We start from the raw sequence: 18,363 nt of genomic DNA, 5'->3' as shown, positions 1-18,363 counted from the left end.
AAATGTATTCTTAAATATATTTATTGGACAGTGAATATATAATTTTAAATAAAATATAACATCACACATATAAGAAACGTAATTTGTATTTTCCTTTCAATCAAGCCCTCCGAAAAGTGTTATTCTCTCGTTGGTCAGACTTAAATGAAATATTTTTACTCTTTGATTTTGCGATACAAAAATGCGAAAATAAATAATGCTAGCAACATTATTTGTGTCTGTCGTTGCATCGGATCATGTAAAATTGTAAAATTCTATTTTGTCTAATATTTTGTGCTACTTTAAGGGATGTGCTTATTGATGATCAAATAATATATTTATCATCGTTAATAATGTTCCGCTTAAGCTAAAGTTTACACTACAGCAGTGGAATTATGTGAAAAAGAAAGTGTTACCTATCAGTGCAGTGTTTGTGGACTAGCTGTTATCAATTTTATATAAAAATATTTTTAATCATGATAAGTACGGTTGATATTTTAAAATATATCCAAAGTATTCAATTTCTCTGAGCTCACTCTTTGCTCCTTCCGTGGAATAAGGTGTGGAAGAGGTAAACTGGGTCATTAAAGTGCACACTATCATTTCATATTGATTACAATGAATGAGAAAAAGTTATTCCATAATTTTAAGAGCTATATAAACGATTCGCCTTTGGTAAGTTGTTTGTCTTAATTTATTTAATATTTAATGATAATGCTATTGTTTATTTTATTTTAAAAATAATTTTATATTATTGCAGAATAATGGTGATAAAAATGGGTCCATACAAGAGTTAAAACCTAAGTTGTTAAATGGTAAGTGTTATTATATTTATAAATTCGGTAATTGCATTTTAACAACCTTACAATGATAAAATAATATTCTACTTCCACAATTACTTATTTAACCCATATTTTATAAGATCAAAATATTTTTGAAGACATTCTTCTTTTATCCTTATCTCATCTGCCAGTATTCAGAGTTCAGCATTGATTAATTACCGATCCATAATGTATAGTCATATTATTTTCATCAATAAGTGTAGTGCAAGTGCATAATATTTTTATTACTCATTTGTATTAGAACCCTGACAGTAATCTTTTACACTTCAGTTCTCATTAAAGTATAAATTTATCTATATAAATAAAAATCAATGTTTGTATGATTCATATAGAATCCTTAACCTTAACTTTGGAACAATGTTCCAATGCCATGCAATGTCGGAGAAAATACAATAAAACTCTAAAAATTGCATTATTTTTACAAGTTAGTTTTTACTAATATTATAAATGCCAAATGGATGGATGGATGTTTGTTAGAAGGTATCTTCAGAACTGCTGTGTAGATGTGTGTGTGAACTGTGTGAAAAATACATAGACTATTATTTTTTTTATTTAGACAGAGTTGTGGTTGACAGCTAGTCTTTTGTAAAACTTTTTGCTTGTACTATACTTTGTAACATTTTTGACATAAAAAGGAAATAAACTGTTAAAAGAACATTATTATAATGAGAACATAAGATATTTATAGATGCAGTTAAAATAAAAATAAAAACAAATTAATTTCCTGATTACTTTATCTCAAACAATTCTTTATAACAAACAAGTCAATTATTTATTTTATTTGCATAAATAATCTTTACAATTGATTAAACATAACAAATAGATGCTCTAGTCATTCTTTATGAGAAAGGTTTTTTTTTTAAATTAAGTTATAGATTCCAAAATTAACACACCCAATTGGACCTTTCACAGATCTTTGTACCAAAACTTGAAAGAAAAAAAAGAAAAAAATACATTACTTGTTTTTTTGGTTACTTTGGTTTAGATAATTTATGAAATGTTTATAACTAAGAAAGCATTGTATAGGCATATTTTATGTACTCCTAGTCAACTGACACATCAATGATGTAAATCACAATAATAACTCGATTGCGCATGCGCCACGCGCGCCTAACTGTAGCTCTGCTTATGTATGCTGTCCTGGTACATTTTGTAACAAATATTAATTTTTGATACTATCCCAAACATAATATAGTACTTATATCGTTTGTCATAAGGTTGAAGTTGCAGTAAATTTTATAACATACAATAACAAACAAAAACTGTCAGTCTGTATGTTATGGCCTCGCGTGTTTATGGTGGTAGGAAATGATGACCCAGTAGGGATTTGCTACAGTCGATTGGTTAGTGTGATCGGATTGCTTAGGCGAGGTTAGTTTTTTTTTAATTGCTATACAATGAAATAAAACCTCGTTTAGTATGAATCACTTTCTATAGGAAGGCCAAGTTATGAGACGATCAATGTAAATTTAATACAAATACGATAGAAGGTAGAAATGTTGGTAATTAATAACCTAGACTAATTGAAGTCATCATCATAATTTATTTAAACTTATTCGAAAAAGTGCGTAAATATGGCGTCCTATATTGCATTTATATTATGCAAAAATTCTCGTTAAAAATTTTATTGATGCAAGCAGTTAGCGACATTTTGTTAAATTGCCTAATATCTTAAACTCAAACACATTTTCCTTATGCGTAATTATGTAAGCAAAGATAGGAATTCCAGACATCGGCTTAGTAGGTGATTCCCCGCGGGTATTTATAGTGCTTTGACCCCAGCAAATACACTCTAGGGCTTCCTTATTTATGTTTAGGGATTAAACTTTAAAGCCCTATAGACTATCGTTACATACGTAGTTACTTAAACAAAAATATCCTATCCACCTAAGCCATCCACTTTGTTGTAGCTCAATCTTTCATAATAATACTAATAAAATGAACAGATCTGTAGTAGATATTTATCAGATCTACTGAATGTGCATATAAAATGTCATAAAAATCGGTCAAGCCTTTTCGGAATTGTATCGTATCTAACATTTTGATATAAGACTTTAAATCTATACTAATATTATAAAGCGGAAGAGTTTCTTTAGATGCGCTAATCTCAGGAACTACTGGTCCGATTTGAAAAATTATTTTTTTGTTGGATACTCCATTTATAGAGGAAGGCTTTAGGCTATATAACATTACGCTGCGATCAATAGGAGCGAAGAAAGATGCTATCAAAAGATAATCGCGATAGTGTTTCCGCGCGACCACGCGAACGAAGTCGCGGGCACAGTTAGTACATGATCATTTAGAAGAGAAATGATAGAATTATTCACGGAAAAATTTTGAGGTTAAATACGAATTGTACGACACATGTTAAAATCGATCAATCTGTTTACGCGCAGATGACAATGGAGCGTATATATGTTATAACTAAGTATCCTGCGTGTGAAAACATCCTTTCAACCGGGCAAAAATTATAAATAAGCTTACGGTCATAATTGGCCATTAATCTGTTCGATAAGTTACTATTATTTTTAGTCCGAACCGTTTAATCGATCTCGAATCAATTTCACTTGCCCGAAGTAATATTAATATTCATAATAGCTATTGAAAACCTCCATATTACCTAAAACTAAAAGATCGACTATCTTTCATATTAAGTAATCTTCGAATCGATCGTTTAAATTGATTATTATGTTCAGCTGTTAATCGTTTATACGGATAACATAACATTAGGAATAGATAAATTAAAAACTCTTCCAAGGTCACGGTGTCAGTGGAGCTAAAATGTGATTTGGTCGGATGCGGTCATCATCCGAGGTCGTCTGAGAAATCGCACTGTTTTCAAGAAGTTAAACAACAAATACTATTTTATTTGCAAAGTTTCGCGAATCGGTAACTTGAAATACTCATCTCTAACAGAACTTTAAATAGTAAGTGACTAAGCTTTCCCCTAATTGCGCGTGTATGGCTAGAAAACAAGGCTAGAGTTAAAGTACTACGACAGTTTATGTATTTAAACATATTGTAACACATTTTTTACCCCCCACGTGGTAGTAATTTTGGGAACAAACACACCCAGGGAGAGTTAGCTAGGAATGTTGGCGAATAGTAATTTAAATACCGCACTCAGAATTGTTCAAGGAGTCCCTTATATGTATTTAGAGTAAGATACAAATCTACACTAATCGACTGTTTACGTAACCCTTAACCGTATCTGATTGCGGCAGTAAGTATTGTTGTGTTGCAGGAGAGCTGGTGGTAGGCGCAGCGCACATCGCAGTGTTACTGACGCCGCTCAGCGAGCGCGATGGCGGCCGCCTCGGCTCACTCTTCGTCACCAACTACAAGCTATCCTTCGTGCCCATAGAGACCTCGCACTACGATGTTAGTGTGCAGAAACTACTATTCTTTTAGCCGAGAATCGTAGATAAACATTAGCAACATACTGTAGAGCCAAAATAATAACTTAAGAAAGTAAAAAGAAACATAATCTTGGTTGATCTCCCGCAATTTTTTTTATCATGAAATGAACTGATAAAAGTCAGTGTGCCTATTGCGTTTTAACATTTATAAGTTGTTGGTATATGCAGTAATCTACCTTTTTTTCGCTTTTATCCCAGGAGTATGGTCAGAAGAATCATCTGTTAGGGACATTTGACGTGCCGCTGACGGGTGTGGGCGCGCTGTGGTTGACGGACGGCGGGCCGCAGCGCCGGCGACGTCTGCTGCCCTACGCCGATATGCCCGGCAAGGTCAAAGGCCTTCAAGTCATATGCAAGGTACTGCCCTAATTCTCTTTTAAATTTTTTTTAGAAAATTGAAGTTCAAGTGGTATTAAATATTTCCATTCTTGTTTTCAGAACATGAAAGTGATGACGTTCAGTTTCGCCAACTCACCGATTGGCAACGGACGCAAGGTGGCGATGGCATTAGTGCACCACGCGTTTCCCAAACGCCATGACCTGCTATTCGCGTTTGAATACCGCGAGCCTTACTACCCCACCCTCCCCCCGGACCTCAACATGTTCCAGCGCCCCGGCGACTGGAAGCGGGAACTGGAACGCTGTGAATGTCCCCACTGGAGGATCACTTGTATCAATGGAACTTCGGATGCCTTTATGCTGACCGCGGGAGAGACCCTCATAGTGCCCAGTTCGGTGCTAGATTATAACTTGATGGAATCGGCGCGGCACTTCAGATCGGGCAGAGTTCCCATTTGGGTGTGGGGCAGGCCTGAAGGCGCCGCGCTGTTGCGGAGTGGAGAGTTGCTGCAGACTGAACAATCCGCTACAGCTGAAAGTGTTTTATTAGAACAGGTATGTAATATCATATAAGTAGTATATAATTAAAAGTTTTTTGTTAAAATCTGATATAAAAATGTTGTATGTTGTCAGGTGCGCCGCTCCCACCCGAAGCTAACACCGCCGCATGTGATCTACCTGTGCGGGAACAGTGCGGCGGGCGGGCCCTCCCCCGCACACCTGCCGCCGCTGCAGACGCTGCACGCCTCGCACAGGAAGCTGGCCGAGCTGTGCACGCCCACCACATTAGGAAATTTCTGGGTAAGATCCGGCTCGAAGGACAACAATATTTCAGATTTGATTAACTTGATGTATAAACTGTCCAACTTATCGTTTCTCGTTAGCTACAAGACTCGCAGTACTACTCTATCCTGGACTCGAGCCGGTGGCTGCGCTACGTGGCCAACTGCCTCGCCTTCGCGGAGGAGGCCGCCGCCCACCTCGATAACAATGTCACCGTCGTCCTGCAAGAAGGTAACAACTGTTTATTATTTCATTAGTTTTTTTTTATTAACTGCCGCACTGAGTCTTTTATTTGTTAACTTAAACAGTCGTGTAGTGAAAAAACTCTATAAATCTACACTAAAGAACTCCCTCAGCGATTGTTCACCGTCTCGGAGTGAGTGTTAGTATAAGGGTCTAGACAATTTATGATAGTATTGTAACTCAAAATATAGTAAAATTTCAGTAAACGCTGTGAAATATTTTGTGATCCTTCGAGCCGGATTCGATGAAAAAAGACATATTTTGCAGGTGACGGTGTGGACTACAGCGCTGTGGTGTCATGCCTGACGCAGCTGCTGGTGGACCCTCACTGCCGCACCATCGCCGGCTTCCAGTCGCTCGTACAGAAAGAGTGGGTCGCGCTAGGACATCCGTTCTGTGACAGGTGACTGCGCACACGCTGATGACACATCTTTCTTCCGCATATAATTTTTGTCGCTAAGGGAAACCCTCAGTTTTCAATTAACAAGAAGTGCGTCAGTAATATTTTATTTTTAGAGAATAAAGCGTCTTAGTAGTGTCATGTTGCATTCCAGACTAGGTCTGCCCAGGCCGGGCCAATCCAAGGAGAGCAGTGCGCAGTTGGCTCAGTGCGCGCCCGTGTTCCTGCTGTTCCTGGACTGCGCGTGGCAACTGCTGCAGCAGCGCCCCGCCGCCTTCCAGTACACCGACACATACCTCGTCACGCTGTGGGACTGCGCACACAATCATCTCTTTGACACCTTCCTGTTTAACTGTCCGAGAGATAGGGATCTAGCCGTCTCTAAGGTAAATTTATCCTAGATTATATGATTAAAATTATCCTTAATAGGGTAAGAAACATGAATTTTATACATATTTTATAAGTTTTTGTTTTGCCTTAATGATGATATCATAATTCTCTATTGCTAGTGTAGATTTCTGCTCATGGATGATATATTTGGTTTTATTTTGTTAACGTCTATTTTACAATTGTTAGAACTTCGTGGCGCGTCCGGTGTGGGACTGGGGCGAGCAGTTCTCTGAGCAGGACCAGGCGCTGTTCTACAACCCGCTGTTCACGCCCGACAGGCCCGCGGTGCCGCCCTCGCACAACACACATATCGGTAATTCATATACGATTGAATTAGAATAGTCAAACGTAGAAAAAATACAGCGTGCTGAAAATTTATTTTCTTAATCAAAATTGTAAGATATCATGTATTTTATCAGGCCAGGGTGCGACAGGATGGCGTAACTCGCGCACGGAGGCGTGGCAGGGGGCGGGGGCGGGGCAGAGCGGGCGCGGGGCGGGGCGGCTGCGCGCGTGCGGCTCTGTAGGCGCAGTAGAGCTGTGGGCGCTGTGCTACGAGCGTTGGTTACCACCGCTCGACGCGCCCCACGCGGGACGCGCCCACTTCCACGCCTATCACTGGCGATTGCGCGCACAGGTACGTTCATATATACAAGTATATATCAATGTTATTTTAAAATTATCTTTAGATAGATAAAATATTTAAAACAGTTAAAACTAGACTTAAAAGTACTGTCGATTGGTAACCTAGATGGCGCTGGGATCGCCTACTATCAGAACCAAAAACAAAATTTACAACTTTTGGTTGTACCACAGATTCAACAGTTAAGCGAGAAGCTATCATCCCTGTCTATAATGAACAACCGGCTATGGAGCGGCGAGGAGGTGCCGGAAGTGCCGGTGCCTGTGGGCTCGCGCTTCTTCCCCTTCAGCCTGGGCCGTCACGAGGACCTCGCCAGGAACCTCGACTCTATGCAGGTCAGCCTCATCGATGCCAGTCAACTGTTGGACTCGCAGTCCTTGTTAAATGCTCCCGATTAAGAATTTTGAACCTTATGTTATCAGCGTTAGGGTTATTTTTAGTCTGTACATTTTAATAATTAAATATGTCTGGTAAATTCAGTTCATATATCAATTTAACAACAACCAAAAGTATTTTAAAGCTGAATTTGTACCTATTTTATTTTGATAGTATTAATATTAGTGTTTTTAATCTAAAATTTCAATATTTTTTTTTAAATGTTTAAATGTACAGACTATAATTTCTAGATAATACAAATGATGAGCAATATCGCTTCGGCTTCGTAGAACAAATTCTTTAGAGCCTTACGTTTGTATAAGTATTAAAAAGAAATTAATATATTGATTTTAGTTTGTATCTATATATTGTAAATATGTCTATGCCTGTTAAGTTAAGGAATTGATTGGCCCGTGTGAGATGCGAACAAATTAGTGATACAATATTTATTGTCCAGTGAATAATTTTAAATAATCGATAACCTTGTACAATTTTAAACGCGGTTAAAAATGTCAAAACCGTTGACATTTCTGTCAACTGTCAAAAATTGTATTGTCTATGGCTTAATAATGTTCAACTGAAGTCTTTGCCTAGATTTATATTTAAAAGGTTATTATTGGCAGATTATAAAGAGAAAACTATTTTTGATTGATAAATATTTTTAAAAGGATTTAAAGAGTAAATTTTTATTGAAAGCTATATAAATATCGTAATGTCTTGTGGTATTTATTGAATAGATATATAAAAAAAAATTGTTACCATTTTTAATTGTAAACAGTTAAGTAATTTGTATTTTTATGTACAGCCGATTTGTTGTTAATAATTTTAATAAATATTTACTTCTTTTGATCCCCCATATGTTTTACAGTTTTTTTTTAACTTGCAAAGTAGTTTACAGATAGGACAAATGCTGCCATTAAAAAGTAGATGATAGTTAAATATTCATTCCAAAAAAGCCAAAATCAAAAGTAAAACCGTGCACAATAACATGACATGACGCGCCTTGTGACGTCATAGCTAATAATATTGCGCTCGGGTTACTGATCAAATTATATATAAAATTGTCTACTTAAGAATATTGTACAATGCAGTGTTGCTACTTAGGACCAAAATTAATTTATTGCGTATGTGAAATATGTTGTATATAAGGCAGCTAATTAAAATAATTTATGTTATATTTTAAATGTTCAGGACTTAGTGTGGAATGTCTTCCGATTGTTACATATGTAACATTGGACTGAAGGCGAGCTACAGCTCATACGTATTAACTATTTTGTTATTTTAACAATTGAATTCTATTAAATCTACGCAAGTTTTACATTGTTATTATTTATTTTAACTTCCTTTTACTAATATATAAGAGACTGCTTATATATAGAAAACTCAATTCAAATACACCATTTATGTAAAACTTACTAAAGTAAAAATTAATTATATACTATATTTACATTTTAACTAAATATAAACATATTAAATCAAATCTTGCAACTTGGAGATTCATCTTAAATAGATTGCGAAGACTAGATACACAGTACTTCAAACTGGTTCCCAACAGCTTCAAGTATCATCTAAATATCGACTGCAAACTGCGGTCCGTGTATGGGTAATGTCAACCGATAATCATTCATCAAAGTTGTCAAAACAAGTGTGTGTATGTCAGCCCTTAGGAACAGCAAAGTAATCTGTTGACGCACGAAAATTGTGCTTTAAGTCGTTTTCTTGTCTTGCTCTCTTTCTACTCGAAGTCTTTTCATTTTTTCTAGATGTTTCTTGACGATGCGGTACTTGTTTAGTAGCAAAGTTCTCTCCCAACTCCATGTTGATAAGTGCTAAAAATAAAATACACAGTCTTGTATACAGCATAAATTGCTTTTTCATATAAATAAAATTGCATTTTTGCTTAATATGCAGTTTTTTATAGTATTTTCATAGCACTTCCTGTTAAAATATAAAATTTCTTTTTTTTTTATGAAATAATATTAAAATAAGTCAATCAACAAAATATCTTTATTCATTCACCATTTAAGAATTTCAAACAAACAACTAACCAATTTTTTGAGTACATTGTACCACCAAAGCTTACAAGCCACCAAAATAATTACTTAATCTTTTGCATCCATTAAATATATTCAGTACATGAACTCCCAACTAATACGTTTCTAACTAAAACCTATACTATCATTAAGGAACACATTGAGCTGCTTTTTGCGGCTAAACATAAATAAACAAAATAAATGCATAAATATTTTCTACTCTGTGACATCAGCGAACTATAGAGAATAAAATAAATTTATTATCTATGGTTGTACTCAACAATGGATAGTCAAAAAACAGAAAGAACATCCACTGAACAAACAAACAATATGTACTTTAACATTTTAAAAACTTTTACAACAAAATATTTTAGAGTAATAATGTTTAACAAAAATAAAATATGTATGTTTGAATCAGTTATGAATTAATTGATTGCATGAATTAACTGAAAATGAATACACAGAATAATTCACTTTTTACGAGAGATAACAATTTTCGGCGGGTAAATGACATTGCCGCCATGACAGTTGCACAACCGTGAAAAGTTCAAATTGTCTATGTCACTGGATGATGTCACACTGGATGTGTTCACAAGCGAGCCACAAGGCAACCTGCGGCAGGCAAGCCGGACTCGAGGCTCAGTTGTCGTCTTCTTCATTCTCAAACATCTCGCTGTAATCTCGTGAATGTTCAAAATCTTTCAATTCCTGAATAAAAAGAGATATATCGTGAGAATGAATAAGAATACAACTCCGTGCTCTTTATGTGCAAAAGTGGGACTAAAGGACTGGCTACTACTAAATAAATACATAAACTTATATAGTATTGATAAATAATGTATCTACTTTCAAATTATATGTAACACTTTCAAAACATGCAAGAAATATTGCTTAACTAAGTTTGTTGCTCATTTACTCCAACAAGAAAATAAAAACTAACTAAACAATACTGCAAACCAATTAAAACCATAATCTACTGTTGTTATAAAGGTAATACAGAGTAGTGTATTCATACCTGGAACATTCCACTAGCAAAGGCATATCCTGTCATAGCAAACGCGGCAAAGATTGCTGCAAGGATCTTGTTACGAGTCTGGTTGGGGAAGTTTGCAGCCGCACGGTCTGCCTGTGTACCTGTCGATTGCTTTTTGCTGTTCTGGCGGTTGTATTCTGTAAAAATCATACTATTAATGACATTACTAAGACACATAGATAATAAAAGATGGTTAAACATGAAACTAGCTTTCAAAACTTGTGTGATTGGAACTTCATAATTCATGCTAATTATGAAATTCCAGTGATGTAATACTTGTCTTATAACAGTGTTGTGCCTTTTATATCAGAATTAGAGGGATGACAAAATGTTTTACAGTTGAATATACAGAAGCGAGTGATATTTTTCTCACTTCTAAAGGTTTCTTACTAATGAAAACCCTTAGTAGGTTAGTACTACCAATTCTATCAATAAGTAAACTATAAACTGGGCAATTCGAATTTAAAAACATACCATCGGTAACCTGTCTAAAGTTCTTCTGATTAATTCTCCCAACAAATCTGGTTAGATTTGGAATGCCTTTTACATGATTCCCAAGAGTACTGTTAGGAAAAGGAGCTTTGACTAATGGCGCTAGATATGCAAAGACTATAGCATCAAATGAAGATGGCCGGTTGCCAAAGAAATATTCACTCTCTCCCAGACGATCCGACAGGGTTGCCAGACACTTTTCCGCTTCTTGGTATATCTGGAATCAAATTTAAAAAGGTAAAAGCCATCTCTAACTTAGACAATCACAAGGTGGAAATGGAAGGTTAGAAGGGATAAGCAGTCAAGCAATTAATACATGTCAATTTTAATGTTTGAAGTTTCAATAATTTTGGATTTAAAGTCTATCAAATCCAAAATTAATATTATTTAAAGTTTAATTTATCTATTAAATAATTTAAATTATAACTTACAGTCTTTTCAATCTCTTTCAAATCAGTATTCTCTCCATACAAAGCATCTATCATTTCTTTGGCTACATTTTGATACTTTCCAGGATAATAAAAATTGAAAGGTATTCGTAATGCTTTTGCATATGCTGGTCGAGTAAGTTCTGTGTAGTTCTTTTCATCCACCCACCATGCATACTCATATGCTGGATATAGTTTCTCTCTTAGGTATTGTGTGAATGCACTTGCTTCAGCTGCTTGATTGGTATTCAGATGAACATCGGTACTGTAATGCTGAAGTAAATAAAATATAAATTAGCTATAAGCATATTCAACAAGTATAAACTGGTTCAGTGCCTAAAAATTGTTTTATTCATATTTGTGCAATTATTGAATAAATAAATAATACTCAATGTATAGAATTTTGATTAAAATGTTATGAGGATAGTTACTTACTAGTGACTTCAAATGATCTACAACTTCTTCAAAAGTTGTAAGAACATGACGACCATCTCTCATGACAGGCAGCCGACCTTTCGGTGCGAAATATGGGTTATTCGCTTCGTGTACTTTTACAGGAACACCAATAAATTTCATATAGGTCTGTAATAAATATTCGGTATATCATAAAGCTACTCGCCGGGAAAAAGTATCACAAAAGGTTATTTTATAATCATACTTACTAAAACCTTTAGACATTCTAAATCAATAGTGGCTAAGCCCCACTCACCACGCCATATGTCTAATTGTATATTACTCATTATCACTCTAAATAAACAATTAAATTTTTATTTTATAGAAATTGCACAACTTGACATTTTTTTAGATTTTTGCAAACCATAGACATAAATTGTCATTTTTTCAGAGCAAGGAGTAGGTATACAAAAGAGAGGAGATATAAAATCGTGGACAACAATTTTTATTAAATACGAATCTTATTCTATTGATGTTCAAAATTATTAAAAATAAACCTTTACTCTTTAAAAATTATAGTACTATATTTTTCGTTTTGGTTAAACATGAAAAAAGTTTATTCGCGATATTAATTTATAAACATTTTACAACAGTTACTATCATTGAATCGTTTTCCATTGAAATCGCCTCAACCTTATTCTTTTTGATTTTGAAATAAAAAAAGTTCGAAGATTTCTCAATTCTTATTGATTGCAATTGATTGTGTTCAATTTTATGTTACAACGTGGACCAATTAGCTAAAGACAAATAAAGTTTATAATCTGTCCAAATATATGACGGTTTGTCAAGTTGACATGCGACTCAGATGATATATGTTGTCATATGACTTTAAGCTTTAAAACAAACGTCTAAGGTCCATATTAAATTAAATCAAAGTTTGTTTTTAAGCATTTTTGGGTAAATTCACATTCAGTGAAACTTGATATTGATGTGATTTTACGAAGAGAAAAGGAAGAAAATCGTTTTTCGAGTTCAGGGAGACATAAACTAAAGTTATTAGTATTTTATATCTTCGACAATCTTCAATTTATACTATTACATTAATCTAGAAAGTGTCTAGTAAGTTCTAAAGATTTATATAGAAATTTTGCTCACTGAATCTTTGTTAAAATGTCGTTACAGTGGACATTTATTGCTGGTTATCTATACTTTGAAATTGCTGTTGTCATCATTATGATACTACCGATATTTAGTCCTCGGCGATGGCATCAGTTTTTCAGGTCACGTCTTTTCGCAATGTTCCAACAGCATGCCGCATTGTACTTCTATGCATTTCTAGGCGTTTTGACTTTGTTTTTAATGGACGCCATCAGAGAAATGAGAAAATATTCAAATTCGGAGCCATTACCTTCCCATTTATCAACAGAAATGAAGGGTCATGTCAAGCTGTTCCGTGCTCAACGAAACTTTTACATCACGAGTTTTGCTATATTTCTAGCATTTGTGATCAAACGTCTTGTAACAATGTTGATTATTCAATATGAGCTTGAACTTAAGGCAGAACAAATAATCAAACAAGCTGAAGATACTGTGAATCAAGCTAAAAAGGCTATGCTTGATAACGATATGCAAGTAGCAGAGTCTCAGAATTATAAAGAATTGAAAAATGTACTGGAAGTTACTGAGAATTTGTTGGAAGAAGAGAAACTGAAAACAAAAGAATTGGAAGAAGAGGCAACAAAATGGCGACTCAAATATGAGAAGTTAGAGAGTATTACAAGTGGAAAAGGTGATGAGTAAAGTACTGTCATAAGATTTAATACATTATCATATGAAATATTCCAAGAGATGCTGCATAATATGTTATCAAAAAATGCTTTAAATAAAACATGATTACATAAAGTAACAATTTGAGATTAACACATAATATATTGACTTCCAGAACATTTTATATTTTCTTCTATGTAAAAACTAATCTTTTATATAGAATAAAAAATTGGTATTTACTTTGCTGCCATAAGTTTATATTTAATCATGTAACGTTTAAATAATTTAAGTGTGGCATTTATAACTAAAACAAATGATCTTTATGTTTGTTTTGATTTTAAAATTTTGAGACTGATTGTACATTTTTATGTGAAGATTCTTTGGTTCATTCTTTGTTAAATAATTGATATAAATCTTAGTTGTTAGCAAATGAGTCATTTTGAACTAAAGTTTGTTAAATTAAATGTTTAGTTTGCTAGCTAAGATTATATATATAGAAAATGTGTAGTAATATACTACTTATTTTAAAAATTATCTTATCTGTATTTCAATAATCTAGTCTATTATTTTATATCTAAATTTTATTATAATTGTTTAGAGCAACTGGTCTTCCTGTTTTCAGTCATCCTCCGCATGATTTTTAGTGGCTGTCAATTAAGTTTTTTATGAGTACTTATGGTTGTTGACTTAAAATTGAATATTAAAGCAACTGTTTATTGATAATATTATATTAACCGTACCATTTATTGTTTTTTAATGATTTTAAAAACATGAAATGTTGAAACTTTGTGGAACGAAAATCGTTTGAGCTAATAAAAACAATTTATACAAATATTTCTTTCATTTTCAAATTTATCCAAAATAGGCATTAAGCCTTTTGGGGTGATGATAAGTGAAAACATAATAACCCTTGATTCATTTTATATCGGGTGTATCAGAATCGATAACCAGAACAAGTAAAGTACAGTTAAAGTGATGCGTAAGTGTGTGATACCTCTGAGAAATTAAAAGAAGGTTCAGAAATACTTCTTTAGACATTCCATCATATTTTCGAACTGTGAGTCATAAGTCTAAGTGACAATGACACTGACATCAAATGTCAAAATTATCAAAACCGTGGCTAATATTATTTGTTTATATTTTCATGAATTAATGTTAATTCTTCATTAATAGTTCATCAAAAACCTTGATGTTAAACCAAAAATCTTAAATGAGCTGGTAGTTCTAGGCGATTTATTAGAAGTGTTATAGTGCGTAATCCGCATCCGTATCGTATTGGTATCCGTGAGCTGTTTGGTACCGTTAGGTATTCTTTATTTATGAATGTGGGAATTTTCAACAGAGTTAATTTTAAGGTACGAATCAAAATAATCTTTTAAACTTATAAATCAATTACTCTTTGGTTTCCTTCTAGTTATAATAAGTGTAAAAAAATCAAAATTGCTTCATTAAATTCCTTTTGCACTCTCTCTTCCACTACTAATTATTTAATGAATTTCTCGTAAAACACTGATATGAAATGTAATAAATAATGTAAATTGCTTCATCTGCTTTTGATAACTTTAACTGTAGCAGATGATTTATTATCAGTTATTAAATAAATGAAATATGAAACATATATATGAAACTGATAATGGCCACTCCTATTAAATATTCTATATCACTTGGACATTGTATTGTTATGGAATTACTGTAGATTTACTAGTCCAGCAGTGTATGTATATCAATAGAAACAACAAAACATGTTACTATACCATAACACTTGATATAAACAAAGTTTATGTTATTTAACCTGTTTCAAATTACACTATACTATTTACTCATCAGGTTTCTCTATCACATATTGTTACTTATGTAAATGATTGTAGAGCAAGGACAGTGAGGGCATGTATTCAGAATGGAGCTCACTGCCACTGGAGGGAGGAGGGCAAGGCGTGCTGGGTGCAGTTGGCGGACGCGACGTTGTACTCGCCGTCGTGAAGCAGCTTGCAAGTCATCAGCCCAGCCCACTCACAACTGATACTGAGGTAGTGTTGCTTTAGTATGGAATTTATAAGTTTTGATGACTAGTGTGCTTTGTCTAATTGTTATTTTTTGACAAACTTATAAATGTTGTTTCAAGCCATTATGTTCTTAATTGTTTTCAGGTTGAATGGGTGCTGGAGGTTCTGCGTTATGGCCTATCACTACCATTAACAGAGCATGAAGCTTTACGCGCGTGCGTTTACGTGTGCCACGCATGGCTTGGTGCTCTGTTGCCCCCCGCGCCGGCGTCCCAGCCCCCGCAACCCGCCATCCCGCCACCTCTAGCAGCTGACCCTAAGCGATATGCCGCAAAAATACTCAGCCATTTACATAACCTTTTCGTGCCAAGAGCTGATGATAGTAAGTTGAAAATATTTTTTGCCAATGGACAAATAGGACTAAACACATTTTTAACCAAGTTTAAGGTACATCACACAGTTTAGGTTCACATACAAATTAAATTCAACTGAGATTATTTATAATCAACATAGAATCAAAATGGATTTCTGAACTGTATGTAATTCTTTTACAAGCACTCACATTCATCTATCAAATGGAAATAGGTAAGTTGAGATGATAAAACTTTTCACTTCTTTACTTGGCGATGATGCGGTATCAAGTAGTTCCTTGTTTAATGCTTATTGTGTATAATCTATGTATGTAGGTGCAGACTTGATCAGCAAGCAGGCCGTGTTGTGCCACCGTGTGCTGCGGCTGGCACGGTCATTGGCGGACAGTGGGGCTTTAGGACCGCGCGAGTGGCGCGCACTACTGCTGTTACTGTTGGCCGCGGCGGCCGCGCTGCTAGCTCCGCCCGCACCCCATCACGGCGCAGAGCAACTCTGCGAGCGAGTGTTATGTGTGCTTTTTGAAGTCTGGATTCTGGCTTGTCATAGGTATTGTGATATTTAGATGTTTTTTTATCAATATTTTTATCTGATAGCAAAAGAAGCTAAGTACTAAGTGTCTAGTTTACTTGAATAATAATTATTTATCGATGTGTTGTTGCCAAATGCGTTCCAATGTGCGGGGAATAAAAAAATAGGCTATTTTTTACTGTACGCTGATAAGTTTGTGGGTGACAGTTGGTTTATAAAAATTAGGTGTTATTTATTGTGTTTGTGTGTTGAGATGTTTCCCCTCGCCGGCGCTGTGGCGCACGCTGCGGGAGCAGTGTGTACGGTGGCGGCACCGCGCGCCGCTCGCCGAGCAGTGGGCGCGCGCCTCGCTCTGTCTCACGGCGCGCCTGCTCGCGCACATGTACGGACCAATGTTCCCCGCAATGCCCATCGGTCAGTCAAACATATCTCATTGTAAACTGTGACTTGGTTTAATTATATATTGAAAATACTTAATTCCGAGGCCCACAAAAGATTATGGACTTATGGACCTAAGGAATAAGTATTAAGTAATTCAGTCTCCTACAAATGCGTTAAGTAGGGATAATGTGATTACTTTGATGAATTACTAGGAGAGGAGGATGCGAACCTGGTGCCGGCAGATATGAGCGCGGAGGCGGTGATGCAGACCTGGTACCGCATCCTGCACACTATCGGCAACCCTGTCGACCTCTGCAGGCCACATGTTATAAGTCAGACTCCGGAGTTTTTGCAGGTTATAACATATATTTGATGGACATGTGTTTTAAATAAGTAAAAATACTTAATTTTTAAAATCAAATCACTCTTTAAATTCTTGATTTAAAGTACAAATAAAATTATGTATTATTTTTTTTTCTTTCATAGTATTCCATGACTGCGGAAGATGGTGCTCGTGATCCCAGCACACATCCCTGCCTCCAGGCGTTGCCTGCGATCTTCCTCAAGGCGATGAAGGGCGTGGCTGCGCACGTTGACGCCTTCCTTGGTATGTTATTACTAAATGCTTGTCGGAATGTTTTTTTTTTTCTTGGTGAATGTTCTGAATTATGTTTGCCTTGTAACAACTATCGTGTGTCCTTTGAAAGGAAAGTTATCGACCAAGTCAAGTCTAAGGAGATATGTAACTCTTTTCTTCGCATGGCTTTGTATAAGTTTTCAAAATTTCCTATGACTTAGACTGAATGATGAATGAGTTTTGTTTTTTTTTTGTGTGCATTGTTTTATTTTAAAGTGTATTTGGATGGGTTATGAGGTGGTATAACATATTTTGGGAGATTGTGTGTGAGTACATTGGGAGTGTATGCGTGCGTGATGAAGTGCGTATACGTGCATATTATGTACGTGCACGTTATTCCTATTTTAATTTTTTTTGTAACTTAAACAATCTTATTATTATGATATATATGTTTTATTATTTATATAAAAAGTAATTACTATGTCGCCTATAAATTATTCGTAAAATATCGTATAAGTATGTGAAACTCTTTCAAGCTCTAAATCTCTTCGCATAGCATATAGTGCTGCTATTATATACTTCTAATATACCTAGGAGCTTTTTAGATTTGTAAAAATTTTAGTTAATATATAAGTGCTTTGCGTCGATTTAAACTACATTTTTTTTGTAAATATTATCCAATGTATTTTATTTTATTGTAAATGAATAAAAATCTGTATGAATCTGTTAGACAGATATTTTTGCATAAGTAGCACTTAAATTTTTCACTCTATAAATCTTTTTTCACGTATTATGACGGCTGTTGGTTGTCTTAAATTCTTTTACCTTGTCCGATACTTTATAAATGAATATTATTCATATGTAAAATGGATGCAAAGCACTAGTAGAGGTACAAGGGTGGCACAGGAAGGGGCGCGGAGTGGCGTGAGAGCTGCGGGGCGGG

At 35.0% G+C, this 18,363-nt stretch overlaps 4 protein-coding genes across 5 annotated transcripts in view; 3 read left to right on the top strand and 1 right to left on the bottom strand.

Moving 5' to 3' along the window:
- Positions 1–226: 226 nt before the first annotated feature.
- On the top strand, positions 227–8,182 carry LOC106119525 (myotubularin-related protein 10-B). Its single transcript, XM_013314565.1, has 12 exons — positions 227–654; positions 740–794; positions 4,066–4,202; positions 4,439–4,597; positions 4,679–5,134; positions 5,213–5,380; positions 5,464–5,593; positions 5,873–6,008; positions 6,160–6,391; positions 6,582–6,708; positions 6,815–7,032; positions 7,212–8,182. Exons 1-12 carry the CDS (start codon positions 598–600, stop codon positions 7,434–7,436), a joined length of 2,100 nt encoding a protein of 699 aa, XP_013170019.1. The 5' UTR covers positions 227–597; the 3' UTR covers positions 7,437–8,182.
- Positions 8,183–8,955: 773 nt separating this feature from the next.
- LOC106119541 (metaxin-1) lies at positions 8,956–12,211 on the bottom strand. 2 transcript variants are annotated; one of them, XM_013314583.1, is made up of 6 exons: positions 12,062–12,211; positions 11,835–11,981; positions 11,403–11,672; positions 10,954–11,188; positions 10,462–10,616; positions 8,956–9,242 (listed from the first exon to the last, which is right to left on the bottom strand). In XM_013314583.1, the coding sequence occupies exons 1-6, from the start codon at positions 12,137–12,139 to the stop codon at positions 9,120–9,122; spliced, it is 1,008 nt and encodes a 335-aa protein (XP_013170037.1). In that variant the 5' UTR covers positions 12,140–12,211; the 3' UTR covers positions 8,956–9,119. The 2 variants fall into 2 exon arrangements, with proteins under 2 accessions (XP_013170037.1, XP_013170038.1); XM_013314584.1 differs by lacking the exon at positions 8,956–9,242 and adding an exon at positions 10,037–10,154.
- A 485-nt stretch (positions 12,212–12,696) lies between these two features.
- Positions 12,697–13,790, top strand: LOC106119336 (B-cell receptor-associated protein 31). Its single transcript, XM_013314253.1, has one exon. It carries the CDS (start codon positions 12,963–12,965, stop codon positions 13,590–13,592), a length of 630 nt encoding a protein of 209 aa, XP_013169707.1. The 5' UTR covers positions 12,697–12,962; the 3' UTR covers positions 13,593–13,790.
- Positions 13,791–14,573: 783 nt separating this feature from the next.
- Positions 14,574–18,363, top strand: part of LOC106119510 (ral GTPase-activating protein subunit beta) — a 10,790-nt gene continuing 7,000 nt past the window's right edge. The window contains exons 1-7 of the mRNA XM_013314547.1: positions 14,574–14,914; positions 15,428–15,586; positions 15,707–15,944; positions 16,249–16,480; positions 16,716–16,876; positions 17,056–17,198; positions 17,330–17,450. Of these exons, the coding sequence (XP_013170001.1) occupies positions 14,879–14,914; positions 15,428–15,586; positions 15,707–15,944; positions 16,249–16,480; positions 16,716–16,876; positions 17,056–17,198; positions 17,330–17,450 (1,090 nt within the window). The 5' untranslated portion in view covers positions 14,574–14,878. The remainder of the gene's footprint in view (positions 14,915–15,427; positions 15,587–15,706; positions 15,945–16,248; positions 16,481–16,715; positions 16,877–17,055; positions 17,199–17,329; positions 17,451–18,363) is intronic.

This window comes from Papilio xuthus, unplaced genomic scaffold (assembly GCF_000836235.2).
Source record: "Papilio xuthus unplaced genomic scaffold, Pxut_1.1 DF827461.1, whole genome shotgun sequence".
In the NCBI taxonomy this organism is placed as follows: domain Eukaryota; kingdom Metazoa; phylum Arthropoda; class Insecta; order Lepidoptera; family Papilionidae; genus Papilio; species Papilio xuthus.
The sequence above is the reverse complement of the archived record's forward strand: the minus strand, read 5'-3'. Positions and strand labels throughout refer to the sequence as shown.